Source organism: Hemiscyllium ocellatum, chromosome 17 (genome assembly GCF_020745735.1).
Source record: "Hemiscyllium ocellatum isolate sHemOce1 chromosome 17, sHemOce1.pat.X.cur, whole genome shotgun sequence".
Taxonomy (NCBI): Eukaryota; Metazoa; Chordata; class Chondrichthyes; order Orectolobiformes; family Hemiscylliidae; genus Hemiscyllium; species Hemiscyllium ocellatum.
The window spans coordinates 15576789-15600065 of record NC_083417.1 but is presented as its reverse complement, the minus strand read 5'-3'; the positions used below and the strand labels follow the sequence as shown (position 1 = coordinate 15600065).

General features: G+C 41.9%; 1 protein-coding gene across 2 annotated transcripts in view; it reads right to left on the bottom strand.

Moving 5' to 3' along the window:
• The window catches only part of LOC132823644 (chromodomain Y-like protein 2), a 167852-nt gene extending 148381 nt beyond the window's left edge, over positions 1–19471 (bottom strand). For both annotated transcript variants that reach the window (XM_060837580.1, XM_060837581.1), the window contains exon 1: positions 19242–19471. In XM_060837580.1, the coding sequence (XP_060693563.1) occupies positions 19242–19394 (153 nt within the window). In that variant the 5' untranslated portion in view covers positions 19395–19471. The remainder of the gene's footprint in view (positions 1–19241) is intronic.
• Between the last annotated feature and the right edge of the window lie 3806 nt (positions 19472–23277).

The following is a 23277-nucleotide window of genomic DNA, read 5'->3' as shown; positions in this document are numbered from 1 at the left end:
AGCATAGATATAGAGGATGTGCGAATTGGAGGGAGCTTGCAGCTGGTGCTGCTCCCGTGCATTTCCCGCCAGAAGTCCTGAGGCAACACCTTTCAAACCCAAGACTGTTTCCATCTAGATGGACAAGGGCAGCAGATACATGGGAATGCCATCACCTACAAATTCCTGTTCACCCACTCTCCATCCTGAGTTGGAAATATATTGCTGTTCCTTCACTGATGCTAGGTCAAAATCCGAGAACTCCCTCCTAATAGAACTGTAGGTCTATGGCATGTGGACTGCAGAGATTCAATCATGGTACAGTGGCTCAGTGGTTAGCACTGCTGCCTCACAGCACCAGGGACCCAGGTTCAATTCCACCCTCAGGTGGATTAGTTTGTGCAGCTTGCACATTCTCCCTGTGACCACATGGGTTTCGTGCCACAGTCCAAAGAGATGCAGCTTAGGTGGATTAGCCATGGGAAATAGCCCCACAGTGTCCAGGATTGTGCAGGCTAGGTGGATTAACCAGTGTAACTACAGGGATAGGGTGGATCTAGATGGGAAGCTCTTCTGAGGGTCACTGTGGACTTGATGGGCTGAATGGGATTCTATGATTCTTCTACGAAGGAAGCTTGCTACCAGCTTCTCAAGGACAACTAAGAACAAGCAATAAATGCTGGCCCAGCCAGTGACATCCATGTCCCTTGAGTAGAGAATGGGAACAAATGTGGTGACTAATCTTCCAGCTCCATGCAAAGCACCAGCGTGTGTTGAAACAACATTACAGTCATTGTAACAGGGAGCAACTGACTCTTTCGCTCCCGTTCAATACATTTCAATGAACAACCCTTCAATAATAGGTTTGGCCAAAAATGTGTTCTGCTTTTAACAGCTTATACTCATGAAATCTTGGTTCTAAAAGGACATTTGCAACTTTCAAGGATCTTGTGCTCCACAACTCAAGAATCAATTTTTTTTTTGTAACAATAGCTGTCCAAGGTTATTTTTTGTTAGGATCTATCTGCAAAAAAAAACCCTCAGGAGTCAGTCTAGGGTTAAAGCAAGTCTTAAGTGTCATTTGTTGCAGAAGCAATGTGAATATTTTCTGACATCATGTATATAATGCTGAACATTTTCTTTTCGAGAAGGTATATAGACTGAAATGATGGAAGAATGGGGCATTGAAATACACCACTGAAATGAATCACTTGTGCTGAGGCTAAAAGCAGATTCCAAGAATTACAGAAAAGCTCAAGAACTGAAACAGAGACAACAACAAAAAGGTTAATGAGTTGTAATGTGGATAACTAACCACGGCATATTGGCTTGACCTGCATGGTACATCAGGAGCTCCAAGATTAAATGTTGCAGTCTAACCTCAGCTTCTGCAAAGAAAATTATACAACAAATGGCTCGGAATGTTTTGGAATAGTGGACACACTACATGAATTTCGATAAGATGGTCTGTTTACAATATTTAGAAGCTAAGCCAAACATCACATTGAGCTGCATCAGCATGAATTACATCAACTCCAAAAGTTTGGAAAATTTCACTGGCTAACTATAATATTCTGAATGGCCTCCAGCAAAGAGAACCAGCATCTGAATGCTGTACAATTTTTACATTGCAATGGTCACTGCAAACTTTACAACAAGGTTAGATGTCATAGAGCCATACAGCAACGAAACAGGCCCTGTGGCCCACCATGTCTGTGCCAACCAATGAACATCAAACTACACTAATCCCATTTACCTGCACACGTTGTCCATAGCATGCTGTGCCCAGGTATTTTAAGTACTTATCCAGAATTCCACGTCTTAAAAATGTTGAGAGTTCCTGCCTCCAACACCCCTTCAGGCAGCAATATCCAAGTGCTCACAACCCGCTGAGTGAAAAGATGTTTTCTCAGATCTCATCTAAACCATTTACTCGTCATGTTAAATTTGTACCCTCTGATTTTAGACACATCTGACATGGGGAAAAGATTCTCATTATCTACCCTATTTATACCTCTCAATTTTGCATGCTTCAATAAGATTACCCCCTTCACCTCCGCTGTTTCAAGGAAAACAAACCCACTCACTCCTCATAACTGAAACTTTTCATCCAAGGCAACATCCTGGTGAATCTTCTCTGCGTCCTGTCCAACGCAATCACATCCTTCCAGGTGAACTTGTGAGTTCACGTTTCTGTGGGTAACTTCAGAGCCTCCACGTATATAGTGTTCCATCCATGGTAGTCTAATCAAAGTTTTATGAAGTTGTAACACAGTTGCAAAGTTCTGATACAGTGAAAATCATCTATTAGAACCAGAGAAAACACAAGCTTAATAACTGGAGTGTGTGATTAACCAAGAGCACTACTGCCTCACAGCAGCAGGGTCCCAGGGTTCAATTCCACCCATGGGTCACTGTGTGGAGTTTGCACATTCTCCCAGTATCTGTGTGGGTTTCTGCCAGGTGCTCCAGTTTCCTCTCACAGTCTAAAGATGTGCAGGTTAAATGGATTGGCCACAATAAATTGTACCGTAATGTCCAGGGATGTGCATTACGGTAACATTGGTGTATGAGCAATGGTAAATGCTGGGTTACGGGCATAGGGTTTGTGCAGACTTGACGGGCCAAATGTTCTCTACCTGCACGGTAGGAATTCTTTGATTCTATAAACTACAGCTCAAATTTCAAAGTGTAGGTTCACTAACAGGGAGCCATCTACAGAGAAGTGGATTAAAATTGTGGTAAATATGAAGTTACCACTCTGCAAACACACATCAACAAGTCTGAGAGAATGTCAAGAGAGAGATGTTGACAAGGAGGCATGGTCTGAAAAACGATCACTACACAACGGCATAAGTAATGGTCTCAAAAATTATTAGTTTGTCCCGATGTTAGCTTTGTGGCATTGTCCAGGATGTAGGGAGAATGCTTGTGATTAAAATTCAAAGTGTCAATTATCAGACACTTCAGTCAGATGGTAAGATTTGTCTCATGCCCAGGCATGACGATGTTTTGGTCACTTTGTAACACCACTACAAACATGGTAATCATACGTGGAGAAAAGAACAGGCAATGATAAAGGTTAAAATGCACTATGCTGAAGAGGAAAGCTTGCGAGTTCACATCACTGGGTAATTTCAGAGTCTCCATGTGGCGGAACATTAGGGCCAATGCAGCCAGGGAAATCCAGCTTTCCTTAAATGGAGTAGATGCCAAGGCCATACGATCAGTAGAACTGGTGAAGCTGAGATACTTCAATTCTTGTATCTACCGTCTACTATCTATGATTGCCAAGGCTGTTTCTACTCTCTGGCAGACTTTTGAAGAGAAAGTGTACTGAAAACACTGCTGGAGCTTCAGCCAATACAGTCATACTGAAATCAAACACAAAAGATATCAAATACACTCCCTCTTAATTGCCTTCTCCCAGGTAGTAAGTGATGGGCAATAAATGATAGTTTAGCCAGCGACTTCCACAACGCATGAGTAAACAAATATAAGTGCAGTTGAAGTTGGATCTTAACATTTTTTACACATCTAAAACAAACTCACTGTCTAGAAGGACTCTCATCAACTTTTACAGCTGCACCATAGAAAGCATTCTATCTGGAAGCATCACGGCTTGGTATGGCAATTGCTCTGCCCAGCACCATAAGAAACTACAGAAAGTTGTGAACACAACCCTGTCCATCAAGCAAGCCAACCTTCCACCCATTGACTCCATCTACACTTCTCACTGCCTTGGATTGACACATGATGAAAGACTACACTGACTGGGTTTGTACTCGCTGGAATTTCGAAGAATGAGGGGAGGATCTCATAGAAACATATGAAGTCCGGATGGGACTGGGCAGGCTAGATGCAGAAAGAATGCTCCTGATGTTGGGGAAAATCAAAGACCCCTCCCACCCACATTACAATCTCTTCCAACCTCTTCCATCAGGCTGGAGATACAAAAGCTTAAACACACATACCAACAAGGACATCTTTTTCCCTGCTGTTATTAGACTTCTGAGAGGTGCGCTCAAATTTCAATTCTCCTATTAATCTTGCTTTTTACGCATCTTCTTTGCAACGGTAACATTACATATCTCACTCTGTCCAAATCACCTTATGATTCTTTGTAAGGTATACTTTGCCTATATTGCACGCAAAACAATACTTTTCACTGTACCTAGGTACATGTAACAATAAGAAATTAAATCAAATCAAGTAACTCTTACAATTAAACATCAGACACAGCTCCACTTTCCTGGATAGTGCCTTAACCTGTAGCTCTGTCTTCCATACAGAATGACACAGAGTTAATGGAGTGAACCAGCAGTTATAGCATGAAATGACAAATTTTATGCCAACCAGGACATTTACAATTGGGTGCACAATTTTCTAGATTTAAAGTTCTGTCAGTTTGAGGATTGAGGGAAACAATTAAAAAGCACTGAAGGGGGAACTGCACAGTGCCATGCGATATTCTCATCGATCTGGTTTCTACTTCATCTGGAGAAAATGCCAACACAATAATGATCATTTACTCCTCCCAAAAGCACACCAGCTACCAGTCAGTCATCTAAGAAATTCAGTGAACTTAACACTGTGATAGGGAAAACTGGAACAGTCTTAAGTTGAAGGCTGCCTACAGACTTTCATCTGTCTCACAAGAAATCTAAAATACTTCTGGTATATGCCACGGCAGTTTATATCAGGATCTGTAAGACTGTATCAGATCAAAGCAATCATGCACTGCCTAGTTTATGTATGAGGCACAATTTACTGTAGGCCAAGAGGAAAATATCTTTATAGATTTAGAAGCTCAATCAAATTATCTAGCAAGGAAACCAATATTCATGTGAAATAAAGCCTGTCGACAAACTAACAAGACATGTCAGCTTTGATTTGAACCAAGTCAGACTAATGGGAAATCATTAACATGCATCTCTAATTTATTGTCACTTATTTTCCTTTTGTCTGAAGATAAAGACATCAATCCCTTCTTTATAGATGCCATGGCATTGCTGAACTGCCAGATGAAATTGAAGATGCTTCCCAAGGTAGCCCTTTGGGATTGAAGCTGACTTGCTTCTGTTCCATTTTGGCGGGTTTGAGATAGGAGGTAAGTCCATTGCATGATATCCAGTGGTGACCATATATGACAGAGACAGGTGCTGTTTGACCAGTTGGATAGATGAGTTGTTTGGAAGTTTGTGTGCTTCCTCTGAAGCCTTGATTTGGCCTCTATTCATTCTTAATAGAAATTGCTCAAAGTGCTTTTATCCTTCCCAAAGACGCTTTCTCCATTTTGGACGGCCATAATCCGGGGTCGATCATAAGACGATGTGTTGTTTAAACTCTTCAGGAATGCTTTAAGAATCAATGCTTCTGCTCTCTACCTGGGAGTCTCCAGAGTTCAGAGTACAGCAATGGCTTTTGGGGTCTGGTGTCAGGCAATAAGTGACAGAGCTGGTCTTGAATGCCATGCTGCTGGCCAAGTTGGCTTGGAAGAGAATGTTACTGGTGGATTGTCTTTCTTGGTACTGAAGCTTGCAAAGATACCTGCTGTAGGTCATCCAAATCTCCAAACCATACAGGGATCACTGATGATCACACAAATTTACATCCTAGTTCTCCAAATCTTTTCCTCAACTAACTGAAGGTTGAGTTAGCACACTGAAAGCAATGATGAATTCCGTCATCTACCTCTAATCGAGAAGAGGCTCCCAAGATATGGAAAAAAATCCCCCTTTTCCAAAACTTCACTGTTGATGTCCAATCAAAGATTGGCAAGTTTTGTTCTGACAGTTGGTTGAGAGAGGACTTTAGTTTTCCAGATGTTTAGCAAAAGGATATGTTTCAGAGAAAGGGAAGCACACACAAGTTCGACGTTCACAACTGCAAGAATTCAATCAGTTTTTATATCAATAGATGTACCATAGAAAGCATTCTATCCAGATGCACCACAGCTTGGTATGACAACTGCTCTGTCCAGGACCACAGAGTTGTGAACACAGCCCAGTCCATCCCGCGAACCAGCCTTCCATCCATTGATTCCATCTACACTTCTCGTTGCATAATCAAAGACCCCTCCGACCCAGGTTAGAATCCCTTCCAAACTCTGTCAGGCAGAAGATACAAAAGCTTAAAACACATGGGCCAACAGGCTCAAGAACAGCTTCCTGCCCACTGTTATTAAACTTCTGAATGGACCTTGCAAATCTAATGCTGACCTCGCACTTTGTGCACCTTTTCTGCAGCTGTAATATTGTCTTCCTTGCTCTGTTCCATTACCCTTAAGCACTTTTAATGGTATGATCTGCGTATACTGCACACAAAACAAAACCTTTCACTGTACCTAGGTATATGCAACGATAATAATAAATCAAATCAAATGAGTTGAGTCAAGATCGGGAAGAATAAAGTCAGTCACTCTAAGCAGGTTCTTTATCCTGGAAAGTGTCTGGGTCCAACAGCACAGAGGCTCCATTCTCACTCCAATTTCAAACTCATCTACAGCTTCAATGGCCTACACGAAGGGAAAGCATTAAAAAAAATCCTTTCTCTAGATCAACGAAAGGGGTAGAAGTCAACTACCAGACAACTGTGCACAAACGTTGCTGCAAAGTTAGAATTCTTGGCAAACAAGTCAGCAAGAGGTGAAATGTGCACAGTACCACCCAGCTGTCAGAATGGTTCAGAGAAAAAAAAACACACATTCTTTGCATGAAGTAGCCAAGAAATGCTTCTTAAATCAATTTTGTGTAACGTTGTCAACATTTCAAATAATCTTAAAAAAGCAATAACCTCTTCACCCCAATTAGTCAGTCAAGTTGTTGAACTGGATCTACAACTTACTTGGGAGGACACAAACATTGTTTGACACATCTTTGTTGCATCACAACACTTACACAATGGAAGGACTTCAGGAAGGAGGACCAAAGGGTTTAAAAATCAACACGCTTTTATTGTTGCTTTTGCTATTATTGAAAGTATGCTCCATTGCAAGGTCAGTTCATGGAGTTGAAGCAGAAAATTCTCAGGAAATGCTCAGCAGGTCAGGCAGCGTTCACTGGGAAAGAGACAGAGTTCAGGTTGCTCAACGCTCACCAGAAGTGGAAAAGATCTGGCTGTGGCACGTCTCAACAATGGGCGTTGGCAGGGCGAAGTGGAGGAAAGAGGAAGAGGACAGATCTGTGATGGGATGGAAAGTAGGAGAGGTTAAGATGACAAAAAAAATGTCAGTGCAAGACAAAAGAAGGTAGCAATAGTGCAAGGAAGAAAGGAACACAAGACTGAAAAATGACAAGGATGGCAAGAGAGGTGAGGAATGACAAAAGCTAAGGAAACAAGGCAGATTTAAAAATCCCAAAATTAGTAGATGTTTACCTACTGATAGGAAAGGCTACAAAAGGGCCATAAGTGGTGACATACCAGATAGTGCAAGCTATGAAAGAATGGGAAGCAACCTCCAAGAACCATAAAAATATGGCACAAAACATTTTGAGAGATCATATTTACAGAGCGGGTGAGGGGGGGGGGGGCGGAATCAGCCAGGAGCAATACTGGCCCTTTAAGAAGTGCTAATGTGATAAAAGAGAAGGAAAACAATGAGGAAGAGTGCTTAAAAATGTGTTGCTGGAAAAGCGCAGCAGGTCAGGCAGCATCAGAGGAGAAGGAGAATCGACGTTTCGGGCATAAGCCCTTCTTTCTGAAGAAGGGCTTCTGCACAAAACGTGGATTCTCCTTCTCTTTTGATGCTGCCTGACCTGCTGCGCTTTTCCAGCAACACATTTTTAAGCTCCGATCCCCAACATCTGCAGTCCTCACTTTCTCCAATGAGGAAGAGTGAACAATCAAATGGAAAAATAAACTCTTTGCACTGACATTTATGATTGAGGAAGAGGTCAGCTTGGCAGAAGAACTAAGAAAACTCATTGAGTCAGACACCAAGATTCACCTAAAATAAATGTAATGTAGAAAATAATAACATCAAAAAGTGACAAATATCCAGATCTAGATGGTTTACATCCAAGTTTTAAAAGAAGAGGGTGTGCAGATGACATTATATAAACCAGCTAAAAGTGGTACTCAGTTGACATAAAGTGGAGTGGTTGAGCAAGATTCGTAGCTGAAACAGCAGTTTCCATAGTTTGCTGTTTGAAGTTAAACTATAAGATCAAGCAACGAGCAGCTTTCATTGAAGTAACTGCATTAAGATAACACACAAAGGGTCTTGCAGAATGTACACAATGGCCCCTTTGGAACATAAGCAGATACTTGTGCAGAGACAGATAAGGCACAGCTTTGAGGAATGCTGATCGAAGCCTCGGTACCAGCCTGGTCCAAAGTCTGTTGTTCATCATGGTATAGAAGGGAAAGATCTGACCACACATTGATCATACATTCACATAATAATTGAATGAATAGTTAAAAGGATAGCCAGTTGAAATGGCCTGTGTATCTGTATTTAAACTGCATGTTTCATTCGTTCAGTAGAGATCTCCCTGGACGGACCAGGGGCTCTCTCCCCACTATTGTAAAATAATAAGCTCTTTGAAGATTAACGCGAATCTATGTATCGAATGATTCACTTTTAGGTTGACGGGATGGAACGTCACTTATAATCTACAAATTTCTCTGAATTTAGGAATTCTGTATAAAGAAATCCAGTTCCTTTATTCTGGAAAATTATGTCACTCTACTGTTTAAGCAAGGTGAGTGAGGCAGCCAATTATGTTGAATACATGCTGTCACGAAATTACAGAAGTCTATCATTCAGGACACAGCAACAAACACAGTGAAAATATTCAGCTAATCAGAGACCCAACATGGATTTTGAAGCAGTAGGTGATACCTGGTGAATCTAACTGAATCTTTCGAAGAGGTGACTGAATTTGTGGACATGGTAATGTACTTGGATGTTATTTATACAGATTTCCAGATAATTTCGCTCAGAAGAGACGGTTCATTGAAGTTGAAGCCCATGGAACTGGAGGCATTTATTGAACGAACTGGGAAACTGGATGAGTGGAAGGAAGCATCTTTCAAATGGCAATTTTTCTCTTTCATTTCACACACTGTGTGTTTGGTCTGTTCACACCATTTTGTGAAGTGACACATTTCTTTCCAAAGTGATGGCTAACTTTGTAGTTGTTTAGCACTCTGACACTGCAAATTCACAGACACCAGTTTGAGAGGTGCATGCGGCAGACAGCAGGGATAACAGGCAAGTTTTGTCATTTGGCAGGTTATGACTAAGTGTCCTGCAAAGATCTGTGTTGGAGCTTCAATTATTTGCCATATTTTATCAACACTTTGAGGGAAAGAGTATCATTTTATCCAAGGTCTGTCTTTGAGGCAAAGACTGTATTTTGGAGGCAAACATTACCTAAAGATACCTGGGTAATGGATTTCAATAGAGATAAGAGTGAAGTCATCCACTTGGGATCCAAGAATGAAAATTCAAAGCACTGCTGAAAAGTTGAAAAACTTTAACCAGCAGAGGTCAAAGGGGTCCATGTACTAATACGGATTAAAAGAAAAATGAGAAAAGCCCAATGGAATGTTGGTTCTTTCAGACAGATAATGAGAATGCAAGATGTTAGCAATTACATTACAGCTATTCAAAATCTTGGCATCACATCTGAGAACGATGGAGGGAATGGCAACATATTTACTAAAATGATACTCAGGAAGACTTGGTTGCCGTTCACTTGAATTTAGTGTGTTAAGGAGTCATTCGATTCATGTTTTCAAGAGATTCAGCAGAATTGATTGGGTAAGTGGAGATATACCTTTTCTGTTGGTTCAGAAGTCTATATTACTAGATGTAATATAAAGATTAGAACAAGGTCTTTCCAAGTGCAGGTCAGAAACCCTGCTGTAGATGAGGGTTGGTGGGGGGGGGGGGGGGGGGGGGGAGAAGGCAGTAGGTATGTTTGTTGCTTTTAGCAAATGGCAGATGATCCTGGACCAATTGTTCATTTTAAATCTAAGGGGGCGACACAGTGGTTAGCACTGCTGCCTCACAGCACCAGAGACCTGGGTTCAACTCCCACCTCAGGAGTTTGCACATTCTCCTCGTGTCTGTATGGGTTTCCACAGGGTGCTCAGGTTTCCTCCTAAAGTCCAAAAATGTGCAGGTTAGGCAAATTGGCCATGCTAAATTGCCCTTGGTGTTAGGTGTAGGGATAAATATAAGGGAATGGGTCGGGGTGGGTTGCTCTTCGGAGTGTCGGTGTGGACTTGTTGGGGCAAAGGGTATGAATCCACACTAAGTAATCTAATCTTGATTAGATTTTACCAAAATGCATTAAGGAATATAAACAAAGCAAGGTATATAGCTTAGGTTTCAGACCAACCATCATCTTGTTGAATGGAGACAGATCAGGACCAAGAGGCTAAATTGTTCCTTCTGTTCCTTCAAATGGCCAACAACAAAAAACGTTGCAGTCCAAAGAAAAATGACTTTCTGACGTCAAGGTGAGCCCAGGGGTTTGATGTCAAGAACCAAATACCTGGAAACTAAGGTTCTCTTCCAACCAGCTGCCATAGTGGAACATCTCCAGTTTAATTGAGATCAACAATGCAGACCATTTCCTGCTCCTTGGGAGCTTCCTCTCAATGAAGAGACTTACACCAATAAATTTATTGCCTTCAAATTTGCCAATCAGCTTTCAGCCAACTGGAGGAAGAGAGTGTTTGCGGGCTAGGATCTCAAACCAGGGTTGTGATTTTTTTATTTAATTGTCACATGTACAATACAGTAAAAATGCAATAAAATACAGTGAAAAGCTTTCTTTTGTCACTATGGAACAGTGCTGTTTTGAATAATTTATGGAGGAGGAGAAAATATATAGATATAGTGTGAAGAGACTCAGTCAGTCCTGAGTCAGCTCATCACCGTCAATGAAACCTGTGTGCCATTCCTCTGCCACCGCTTTGCCATCATCTACACCAAGGAGAAAGTGAGGTCTGCAGATGCTGGAGATCAGAGCTGAAAATGTGTTGCTGGAAAAGCGCAGCAGGTCAGGCAGCATCCAAGGAACAGGAAATTCGACGTTTCGGGCATAAGCCCTTCATCAGGAATGAGGAAAGTGTGTCCAGCAGGCTAAGATAAAAGCTAGGGAGGAGGGACTTGGGGGAGGGGCGATGGAGATGTGATAGGTGGAAGGAGGTCTCCGGCCTATCACCCTCACCTTGACCTCCTTCCACCTGACCTGCTGCGCTTTTCCAGCAACATATTTTCAGCATCATCTACACCAGCCTCAATGAACACTGAAATCACTGATCCTTAGGAGCTATCTATGGCATCAATACTCCACTGTCACTGCTTTGTTAACTCCTGTGTCAGACCCATCAATGTCACAGTAGCTGACTCCAGGCCCTGTGCTTGCTCTGTTAAATTAAGTAGGCTCTCGCTCTCCTCTGCACTGGGTCGCTTGGGGTCCGGGACATGGGCCTGGCTCAAGACCGCTCAAGATCCATGTCCTGGGCTCTTGTGGTCACAGATGCTGTCCAAACCCAGGATGTGGTAAGAAAGTTTTAAAAGAAAAGAGGAGAAACAAAAAAACGAAAAGCAGTCCAAGTGGTCAAGCTTCAACACAGGAGTCCTACTCTGTGCCACCTTGGATTGGAAGCTTCTCTATGTCATGGCTTACCAAGCAGATGTCCCATGCTCCTAGATGTTTAGGGAGCTTGGACAACTGACTGCAGGCACCTCAAAATACAATCACAGGTGCTTCTGCATCATCCTCCAAATCCAGAGGTCAGAAAGATATTCCAATAGCAGTGTCCTCTCCTAGGTCAACATATCCTGCAACGGACCAACATTCTCAGTAATTCTTGGACAGTCATGGCTTGTGATCGAACAAAATGGAGTAATTTCATCCAGGAAGGCTCTGAACAGATACTTCACCATAAATGGGTAAAGGTAAAGTCAAGGCGTCTGAGGGAGAGCATAAACTTCTGAACATCCACCTCACAGATCGGAGGGTTCTGCACTGGATTTAATCAATCACCCTAGAACTGAAGTCACTCTTGATTTGAATGGACTGCCAAATGCAGTTGATTCATAACTAGACATGATGAGCAAGCCACGCCATTGCATCCGATAAACCAACGAATCACCACCTTACCAAGACATATGTATGAAAATGGACTTGTCAATGACACCCACATGCCATGAGTGAACTAAACTTTGCGATCTGCAAAGAATTAGTGCAGTGGCTATGAACTGGAATCGCTGAATGCTATGATGAGTCCTGAAAGCAGTAAAGTGCTAAATCAAATGCTGGAGCAATGCTTTGAGGTTTTGTTCAGTTTCATTACAACAGTGTGGGAGGCCAAGAACACAGAGGTCAAAGTGGGAGTACGGAGGAGATCGGAAATTTTCAGATTTCGAGCACCGCACCAATTTTTCAATTTTAATTAGAGGGGCGTCACTTTCAGCAGCGGAGATAACCAAATTTTCATTGTGAAAGATGTGAAATGAGGTCGTTTTTAATAGTGATACCAAAATCCTTTTCTTTTGGTTTCAGACTACTTAGCTCAGTGTTTATACCCAAGTTGTTTTCAAGCAAGCACGTGAAACAGGTGGCTAGAGAACCTGACAGGTGGGCAGGAATATGGAAGAAAACTTGTCACAATGGGAAGTTACAAGATCCTGTTACACTTTTACCACTGCCACCTTGTTTGCGTGACGACAGTTAAACCAGTAATGGAGCAAAAGTTAAAGACAAAGACAGAACCGAAAATAGTCCACTGAAGTTGCTCCAGCTATTCAAGAGGTGTTTTGATTAATAAAAAGACATCAAAATTATGACTAAAACATGAATTGCACACATTTTAGGCAGGGAACATAAAAGAATTGCAGATGCACATTAATTCAGAATAGTCTCAACACCAGCATGGACAGTTTGTTTTGCATAGCACTTTTCCAACTAGTTGAACTTCAAGTCAACATTGGCTTCTGGTATTTGATTCCCCCCCCCCACCCCCAACTCACTAGATCTAAATGCAGTGCTACTCTCCATTTACTGAACAAGGACGACTGAAGAATTCACTAAGCCAGAGTAAATCTCCAGGTCACACCGTACAAATTCTCTTGGCTGCACCATTAGATGAAACAAACCAACAAATCCAATTCCTGGAAGAAATTATTTTCATTACAGTTGCTGCTGTTCTGGATTTGAGATTGTAATTGCCATGTCCTGCAGAGTTGATCTGAATTGTTTGAGGATGTTCCAAATTTAGCAGCAACACTTCATGGAGTTCATTGATGTAAATTTCAAGAATGAGCTAAAAAAAAAAGCGCAGTGCAGTCAGACTTCAATTATTTTCATGCATAATAGTTTATTCAGATTATTAAATCAAGTGAGTTGTAGCACTGCAAGAAAAGACGTTTTGATGAAGCATTTTCTGTTATAGTCAAGGCCATTTGCAAGAAATACAAATGTAAAGGGGAACAGTTAGTGCCTAAATACAGCAGCAATGGATGACGACTGACAGTGAACTGCCAAGTCCACGTGCCTACCAGAATTCTCTTTTCATGCAGTGTAAACATAAGCTCCTTGAAACTGGTATTCTTGAAAAGTGTCCTGATCAATGCAAGATGAAAAGTGTTGACAAATTGTATCCTTTTTCAGCAAAGCTCAAATTCTGTACAACCAAACTAATATAGATTGTAATGCACAGAGCTAAAATATATCCAAACTTGATTAACACTACAGGCACCTAATCAGAAGATACAGTACAAGTCAGAAAAAATTCTGAGAGCAGTGTTTTCTACCTTGAACTATTAGCAAGGAATTATTGACATTTTGCTACTTCTTGTGCATTTCATTTCATGAAGGGTCAAAACACTAGAACAAAAGGCGATCACACTGAACAATGGTTTATATTTCTAGCTTGCAAAGGGAGATAAAACATTAGAAATCATAGACCAATCAAATATCAATACTAATAAAATCAATGCACCACATCAACTCTTTAGCGTTGCTCTGGTATCTTCAATCCATTTCTTTCTCAATCTTCCCCTCACAAGTGGCTGCCAAAAATACAACAACATCTTACACAAGAAAGAGAATTTAACTGCATTTTATTAAAAGTCATGTACGAAGAAATCAGGAATAGAGCCACTAACAATTTGGGAGGGGAGGTAAGTGACCTGTCTATATATTTATTTTAAAAATCAATTTGGTTTCAAAAAGAATTTAGTGCAATTTTCTTTTTATTATTAGTTCATGAGTTGTGAACATTGATCAGTAGGCCAGGATTTATTACCACCTCTAACTGCCTGGGAGAAGGCAGTGGTTGCCTTCTTGAATCACTGCAGTCCTAAAGTGCTGTTTGCGAGGGAGTTCCAGGATTTGGACACAGTGACAGTGGAAAGGAACGGCGATATCTTTTCAATTCAGGATGGTGCATAGCCTGGAAGTGAACTTGAAGGTTCTGGTGTTCACAAGTATCCACTGTCCTTAACCTTCTAGGCGGTAGAGGTTGTGGGTTTGGAGCGTTCTGTTCAAGAAGCCTAAGTTGGCCACCATGCATTATATCGATGGTACATGCTGCCACCTCTGTGCATTATTAGTGGAAGAAATGCATGTTTAAGATAGCGGGTAGGTGCCAATCTTGGATGGTGTCAATCTTCCTGGGTGTCACTGGAGCTTCACTCATCCAGACAGATAAAAATATTCCATGATGATTCCAAATTGTGATGGTGGCCCTGCTTTGGGGGCAGGTGAGAAAACAGGAAAGGAGTTATTTGCTGCAGGATTCTTAGCCTCTGAACTTTCCTGCAGCCACAGTATTTATTAGACAGCCCAGTTCAGTTTCTGGTCAATGGTAAATCCTAGGATTTTGACAATGGGCAATTCAGTGGTTTCAATGCCATCAGGAGAAGTTAGTTAGATTTCCTCATGGTTGAGATGGTCATTCCCTGGCACTTGGGTGAAATGATCGTCATTTGCAATTTGTTATCCCTCGTCTGAGTTGTCCAGGACTTGCTGTATATGGACATTTACTGCTTCAGTATTTGAGCACCGACAATGGTACGCATTCGTCAGTAAATACTCCACTTCTGACCTTACGATGGAGGGAAGGTCATTGATGATGCAGCTAAAGATGGTTGGCCCTAGGACACTAAGGAACTCCTGCAGAAATGTCCTGGGGCTTGCGAGGATTAACCTCTAACAATAATAAGCATCTTTCTTTGTGCAAGGTCTTCTGCGCCCCTCTCAATTCCTTTCGATTCCAGTTTTGTTTGGGGTCCTTCATTCACAATTGGCCAAACTTTTCCTGGAGGTAAAAGGCAGTCACTCTGACATCACCTTGTGAACTCAATTCTTCTGTCCATGTTTGGACCAAGGCTGTAATGATGTGAGGAATTGAGTGGCCCTGACAAAACCCAATGTGTGAGTAAGCATCTTACTGCTAAGCAAGTTAGCATTGTTGACAATCTTTCCCCCATTCCGCTGATGTGGCTGTAAAAGAAACATTTACCTTCTGTGTGGTCATGCAATGAAAAGAAAAAGCACAGCCTCAAGAAAAACCCTACTGCTGCTCTATTTTAAATAAGACATCTTATTCACAACCAGACTTCTGTTTCAGAAAAATCTGAGATGAGCCATAATTAATCTAGAAGCTAGTCCACCTTTCATATCTTTTCAGAAATAACAAGTAGCTCCATTTTCATTGGCATCAGAAGTACTAATAATCTGAGTACACAACCCACTTGAAATTTGATGCTGTAATTGGGCCAAAATAATATTTTGCCACATAAAAGTTACACACAAAAAAATTTGACACAACCCAAGTTTTCACCCAAAAGGTTATTTTAATAAGTTATGTCACACAACATACCTAGTGTTCTGTACCTGCTGTGGTAGGATTTGACTACCTGTGTCTTCAGCAGATAGCTGGATGAGTTCTTGACTGGGGTGAAGTTGAGATTATACAGAAAGCAGATGAATGTCTGTGGAGAAGGCAATTGGTTCTGGAAGAACTTTCCAAAGTAGCCTTGTCCCTTACTGACCCTGCGTTCTTCCTCTGTTAAAATTACAATGCTGGATGAGAAGGGTTTCAGTCATGATATTCAAGCTGTCATAGTGTGCAGGCATCTGCTCTCTAACTGCTTGTGAATTTCATATGTTGGTATTTCCTTACAAAATTACGCATGCCCAGTTCAAATTAACACTAGCGCATCCCAGAACTGGGATCCATGTACTTCTAAACGGAGGTGAAATATGAACAAACTGTCACTGACTGAGTTATGGAACATACAATCTGTTTTTGAAATGATTTTGTCTGTCACCCACGCCTTTTTGTTTATAAGAAACACAGGCCATTTTCTTTGCAAGTTCCATGCTGTGTATACAGTTGACAAGACATTGTGCAAAAATGAACAATAATGGAGCAACACAACATGAGGGTGAATTGTAAGTTGACCATTCACAAATTCCACAGATTCTTAAGATAGCTAAAGTTGATTACAAATCTCTTTCAGCCTCATAAAACATCATTCACTCTTTGACATCATACAGTCACAGACAAAGGTTCTCAGATAGAACCTTCTAAACTCATAACTACCTCAAGCTAGATAGACAAGAGCAGATAGATGGGAACACCACCACCTGCAAGATCCCCTCCAAGCTGACTTGGAAATATCACTGGGTCAAAATCCTGGAATTCCCTCCCTCAGGTCATAATGGGACTATCTGCAGCAAGTAGACTGCAGTGGTTGTAGAAGACAGCTCACTACCACCTTCTCAAGGGCAACCTACAGATGGGCAATAAATGCTTGAGCCAGTGACATCCACGTACCATGGGTAAATGAAAACTGAATGGAAACAATATTACTGAAAAATCAACAAGGTGAAAACCAATTTGAAACGATGAACTATTTGACTATTTTTCAATGTACATTTATCTGTTCCTGTTACCATTGATTTCTGCTAGAAATGTCTCATTTTGATTTTAAAGAAATCTGGTTTATTTGGGTTTGTCATGGGCTTCATCTCAAAGAAGTCTTGCTTTTCATCATCTACATCACTTCAATTGGTTGGTTTAGATCCTCCTTTTCAATGTATCCTTGAGGCATTTTCCAAACCTCCTGTATAATCCATACTTGTATCTTCCTTCTGTAGGGAAGCACAGTGCGGTATTGGCTTTTGCTGTCAATTCTACCCGGGTCATATCGTGCAGACGCAATCTCTCCCCTTTGCAAATTGCTCTGGCCTCCAAAAGCAGCGTTCCACAGTCCTGGTCAAATTATCTGCTGTTGCTTGCAAACGTTAAAGATCAAAGGCACCTTCCCCTTCGGCAACCGTGTGGTTGGAAGAACCATGCTGAGAAACCCCCAAGAATATCACCGGGGGGGGGTAGAATTTCGCAGGACTGATCCGATACAAACTGGACTGAAACAAACTGAGCGACAAACGAAACCAAACACTCGCAGGTACCAAAGACAAGCACCGTCGAAATCCATGCAAATGCAACACTCAAAGGCAAGTCTTACACAATAGGTGATGCAAACCGATGATTCCCCCAAAACTTCTTTGGTTGCAATTTCTTCCCAATTGGGTTTGCCCCATTAAGATTGGGAGAAGAGATCGCCCCATTGAGCTGGGTAACAATTATCTGTGTTGACGGCGGTATCAGTTTAAAGGTGCCACATTGGAACAAAAGGTCCTCATCTTCAACATCCAACCAACAGCCCCAATGCAGAGATTCCCAAATCTCCACCCGATACCACAACAGTCATAACGGTTTGGTTTTTTTTAACTGGGAAAGGGGAGAAGGCACGGTTTGATGTCCCTGACCGTATGGCGGTGGGTGGGGGGGAAGAGTTATTTTAACCCTCCCACCCACAAACTTCCCACCGCCGTCCCGTCAATGTGGGGACGCTCGCCCGCTCTATTTCCATCGCGTTTCTCGATAGAGGCGGTCGCACCGCCCCAGTCCCTTCCGTTTCAACTCACTCACTCACACATACAGACACCCAAGCAACCCCTTCCCCAGGGGTGATGGTTGAGGTGGGGGAAACTGGGTCGGTGCATTTCAACGAAAGGAAAAGCTCACTGGCAGCCCCCCACGACTGGTCACCCACTTTTCCAGAAGAGGCTATTTTTTAAAAATATAAATAAGCCACTTGTAAAATTACCTCAGGAAGTAATCATCAGGCGGTGCCTCTCTGACGTCTGTCCTTACTCGAATCCTACCAAAAAAAATGGTGCTTTCCTTTTTTTTTCAAAAATAAAGAAAATGCACTAACTTATATACTTGTGTGGTGCATGGGAGAATGACTGACCCACCTTCTAAAAATGCACATCACCCAACACTGCCATGGGGAGGGTGAAATATGACTTGTCCTGGCAGAACTAACAGGCAGCCCTGAAAATAATGTACAGGACCTCGGGATCTCACTGTGTTAAAATGCAATAGTAAAGGCAAGTAGGGCTACTAATGATCAAACTGAGGTACAGACGTTCCAGGGACCCCAGTAACAAACACGTCTTACGGGTTGCTAAATGTGACCAAATAATTGGGGAGGGGGGAAAAATAATGTGTGCATCAGAAAAGTGCACCCTGGTACCCCATACCTTGCGGTAGGTTGTTTCAACACAAGTCTTCCAAGCGGGGGGGGGGGGGTGTAAATACATCTGACAGCAGCTTTACGTAAGGAAAAAGAAAGCAGTGCAGAATAAAGAGTGATAGAGATTTGAAACTCCCATCCACTCTGAGCTTCCTGCACGTTGATGCGAACGGAAAAGTCACCGGGCGTCCTGTCAATAAATGAGTGCGTGCACACTTCAGATCTGCTGCACTCGATCCCTCTCCTAGCTCACCAACCTGGACTTCTCCTATCTCCCTACCCTTCCTCTCCCCTCCAGGCTCTTGCTCACTGTTGGGGCTGCACCCATCTGCCCCCAGACCCCCCTTCAATGCAACCGCTAACTCACTCAGCTCTTCCTCCCTCCTCCTGCCCTCCCAAGGCCTATCATCAAGCAATGCATTTAAGCATTAAAGAGAAAGCAGAACGACAGCGCTGCCATCCCGCAGCTTTTCAATTCTGTTTCGCCCTGTGTGCAAGAGAGGGCGAGAGAGAGAGAGAGAGGAGGGAGGAGAGAAGGGGGGGAAGCTAGCCTCGGAAGAGCTGCGGCTACTTTCAAACGCTTCCCCCTCGTGTTGTATCTAGTTGGGAGCCGGGGTCGAGGCGGGTGGGAGGGGGAGGTGATCAGCGGATATACAGGGGAAAAAATGAAGAACAGTACCTCGTAGAGATCTCCTGAAGCCATCCCGCTTTGAGACCTGGTCGCTGCTTGCTGACTGCTGCTGTTTGTGGTGGTTGTTGCTGCCACTGCTGTTGTTTTAGCGGCCGGGTACTGAGTGCTCCTTTGCAGGCTGCTATATACACACATACACATACACACATTCACATACAGACACACACACACATATATACAGGGGGGCTGAGTTAATGCGCAGAATCCGCCGCTAGCGTCTCTCTCTCTCTCTCTCTCTCTAGCTACAGTGTAACAGGAGGAAGTAACAAAACGCCCCATCCAATCCCGCGGCGCCTAACAAACTAACACGGCCGTCCCCACGTGCGGAAAGGAACAGGACAAGTAGCGAGAGCAGAGAGACATTAACACATCTCTGGGCATGACTTACCTGGCCAAGGTCTCCTCCTCGACACCTGAGAACAGGAGGGAAAGAAACCCATCTTCTTCCTTTCCAAAAACAAACCATTCTCACCGCCAGTTTTCACAGAGGGCAAAAAATTTCCAAATTTGCTAAAATTGACACATGTGCTTGCAAGTCACATGCACTACGGTATGCACCTCGCTGCTTTTTGACATCAAAAATATTCGCAGTTTCTTTAAAGACTGAAATATACTTTTTGCCTGAATGTTATTCCAATGGTGTAGCAACAACCTGCCACCACTTTGGAAAGCAGATAAAACATTACAAACTTTTTATTAGAATGTTTTTGCTTTTTTCAAACAGAATCCCAGGGATGGGAGTGCAAAAATATTCAAAAATTTTAATTCAAAGCATACTTTGCACTCATAATTTTTAAAGTTATACTCCTAGCGGTTCCAGCAATTTGCCACAATGTCATAGAGAAAATGCTTTAAAATTTTAATTTCAGCAATGTATTTGAATGTGAAAATGCATTCCAAATAATTGTCCCTTTCTGTAATGAATGCACAATCCAACAAATGTATGCATGATGATATGGATATTTGTGATACAACCATGGCTATTTGCACCATAGTACTTGTGACTATTTAAATATTAAGTTAGCTGGGCAAAACAAAAATGCTTATTGAAATCAGAAAAGACAAACTGTGTGCAAAGTTTGCCTCAGCACTTTAAAATTGAGATGTGGAATTCGAGCATTGGAATTGATATGCCTTTGGACCCAGCAAACAAAAGGTAATATTGAATAAATTTCAAATCTATGATTCCTTCTAGAAGATTAGAAGGTCTTATGTGATAAGCAACTTACACCCATAAAGCCAAATATATCACACATGACAACTACATAATTGCTGGAAATGAAAAAGGTCGATGCGCGTCTTCAGCGATGAGAAATGTGACTATTATGTGAACCATGGTAAGCTGTCAACCAATGCAAAGTAACCACAATAGCCGTCAACTGTGAAACATTGACTCTTTTTCTCTCTCCACAGGTGTTGCTTGAACTGTCTAAGTGTCTCAGGATTTTGTGCTATCTTTTTACCAAGAGCTAATGGTGTAAACAACTCAAGCTTTCCTCTCAGGATTTCTGAAGTTCTCAGTCCTTTGAGTTGAGCATGGAGCTTTGCACACCTGTGGCTTCCGAGGGATATTCAGATCCCTTGAGGTTCTTTTGCTTTACTTCTGAGTATTGCCTGACTGGTGGCCAAGTCTTGAAATTTCATAATGTGTTTAGCAGTCTCATTAAGCTTCATAGACCAGCATTCACCTGATAATTTCATACCTGCAGTGGTGCTGTTTTGAACAGATTTCTCCATACTTTGTGCACAAGTATTAACATAACAATTTGGCAATTAAGTCAGGCATTCATGTGAGAATGCTCACAAGTTACAGGGAAGTATTGAAAAGCAACTAAGACAAAATCTTGGGAGCTTATATCTGTTTATGCTGGTGAGAAATAGATAGTGGGAGGTGCCACATTGGTGATTGGAATGGATGTTTTTTAGATTACGAAATGTAGGGGAAAAGCCATGGCAAAACAGCACAAATATTGAAATATTGAAAGTTCTCTGTAGCAAAGATAGAGAGTACCAAAGGCTGTAGTGCCTACCTGGTGCCATGGTTCAGGTCATCTCCTCTTGGCTGGAGATAAACTTGGAGTCAGAGGGAAGGGTTCAAATGTTAAAGTTCGTACAGATGCCAGTGACATAGATAGGACTTGGAAGGAGGTTCTGTTGAGGGATTATGAGCACTTTGGGGCTAAATTAGGAAGCAGAACTATAAAGTTAATAAACTCAAACTTACTATCTGAGCCACTTGCAAATTGACATAGGTAAAGAAGGATTAGAAAGGTAAATGTATAGCACAAAGATTGATATGAGAAAAATGGGTCCTGATCTATTGGATGCTGAGACCAGTACCAGAGAAAGAGAGAGATTTAGTTTGGGATGGGTTTCATTTAAACCAATATGGGAACCATTTTCAGGCAAATCGTCCAACTAGGATTGTCAATAAGGCTTTTAACTTATTAATTAGGGGAGGGTCAAGTTTTTTAAAAATTAAAAAGAGATAAGTGGGCAGAGGTGTTGGCTAGAGAAGTGGTGACTGATAATGGATGTTTGACTGTAAGGTACAGAAAATATCCACAGAAGAGTGCAGCAGAAATTAGAACCAGAATATGTAACAAGGGTAAAAGCTCTTTATCTGAAAGAATGCAGCGTTTCTAATAAGATTGATGTGTTGATGGCACAAATAAAAATAATTGATTATGACTTGCTAGCTATAAGAGAGTGGGGTAGTTAAAGAGTGGTCAGGACTGGGAGCTCAGTGTTTAACATGCCCCAGAACAAAAGGCAAAAACAAAAAGGAGATGTGTTAGTTTTGTTTATAAAGGATGATATAAATGCAGTGGTGAGTAGTGATACAGATGCATTAGATGCATGGAATCTGTTTGGCTGGAAACAAGGTATAGGAAAAGAAAGAAGTCACGGGTGGGAGTTATCTATAGGCCTGTGAAGAGTGGTCTCACTGCAGGACAAAGTATAAATCAGATATAGTGCATGTGAGGACACTACAGTTATAATGTGTCATTCTTAATCCACACATTGACTGGACAAATTAGAAGGGAAGGGTAAAATGGAAGAAACAATTATAGAGTGCTTTTGGGATTATTTCTTAGATCAATATATTCTGGATGTAGGTTTGCTCACTGAGGTGGAAGGCTCATTTTCAGACATGTCATCACCCTACTAGGTAACATCTTCAGGGAGCCTACAGATGAAGCACTGCTAATGTTTCCTGCTTTCTGTTTATATGTTTGGGGTTCCTTGAGTTGGTGATGTCATTTCCTATGGTGATGTCATTTCCTGTTCTTTTTCTCAGGGGGTGGTAAATGGGGTCCCAATCAATGTGTTTGTTGATAGAATTCCGGTTGGAATGCCATGCTTCTAGGAATTCTCGTGCATATCTTGGTTTGGCTTGTCCGAGGATGGATGCGTTGTCCCAGTCGAAGTGGTGTCCTCCCTTATCTGTATGTAAGGATACTAGTGAGACAGGGTCATGTCTGTTTTTGGCTAGTTGATGTTCATGTATTCTGGTGGCTAGTTTGTCCAATGTTGTGTTTGTTACAGTTCTTGCATGGTATTTTGTAAATGACATTAGTTTTGCTTGTTACCTGTAAAGGGTCTTTCTTGTCCATTAGGTGCTGTTTTAGTGTGTTAGTGGGTTTGTGGGCTACCATGATGTTAAGGCAGTCATTTCCAAGACATCTTTGATGTAGGGGAAAGTTGCTATGGTTTCTGCACGCATTTGGTTTGTTTGTTTAGGTTTGTTGCTGAGAAATCAGTGGACTGTTTTCATTGGGTACCCATTCTTTTTGAATATACTGTATAGGTAATTTTTCTCTGCTCTGCATAGTTCCTCTGTGCTGCAGTGTATGGTGGCTCATTGAAATAATGTTCTGATGCAGCTTCGTTTGTGGATGTTGAGACGATTGCTCCTGTAGTTCAATATTTGGTCTGTATGTGTTGTTTTCCTGGTTTGAAGTTTCCCATTGGCTGTTCGCTTTACTGTGACATCTAGGAATGGCAGTTTGTTGTTATTTTT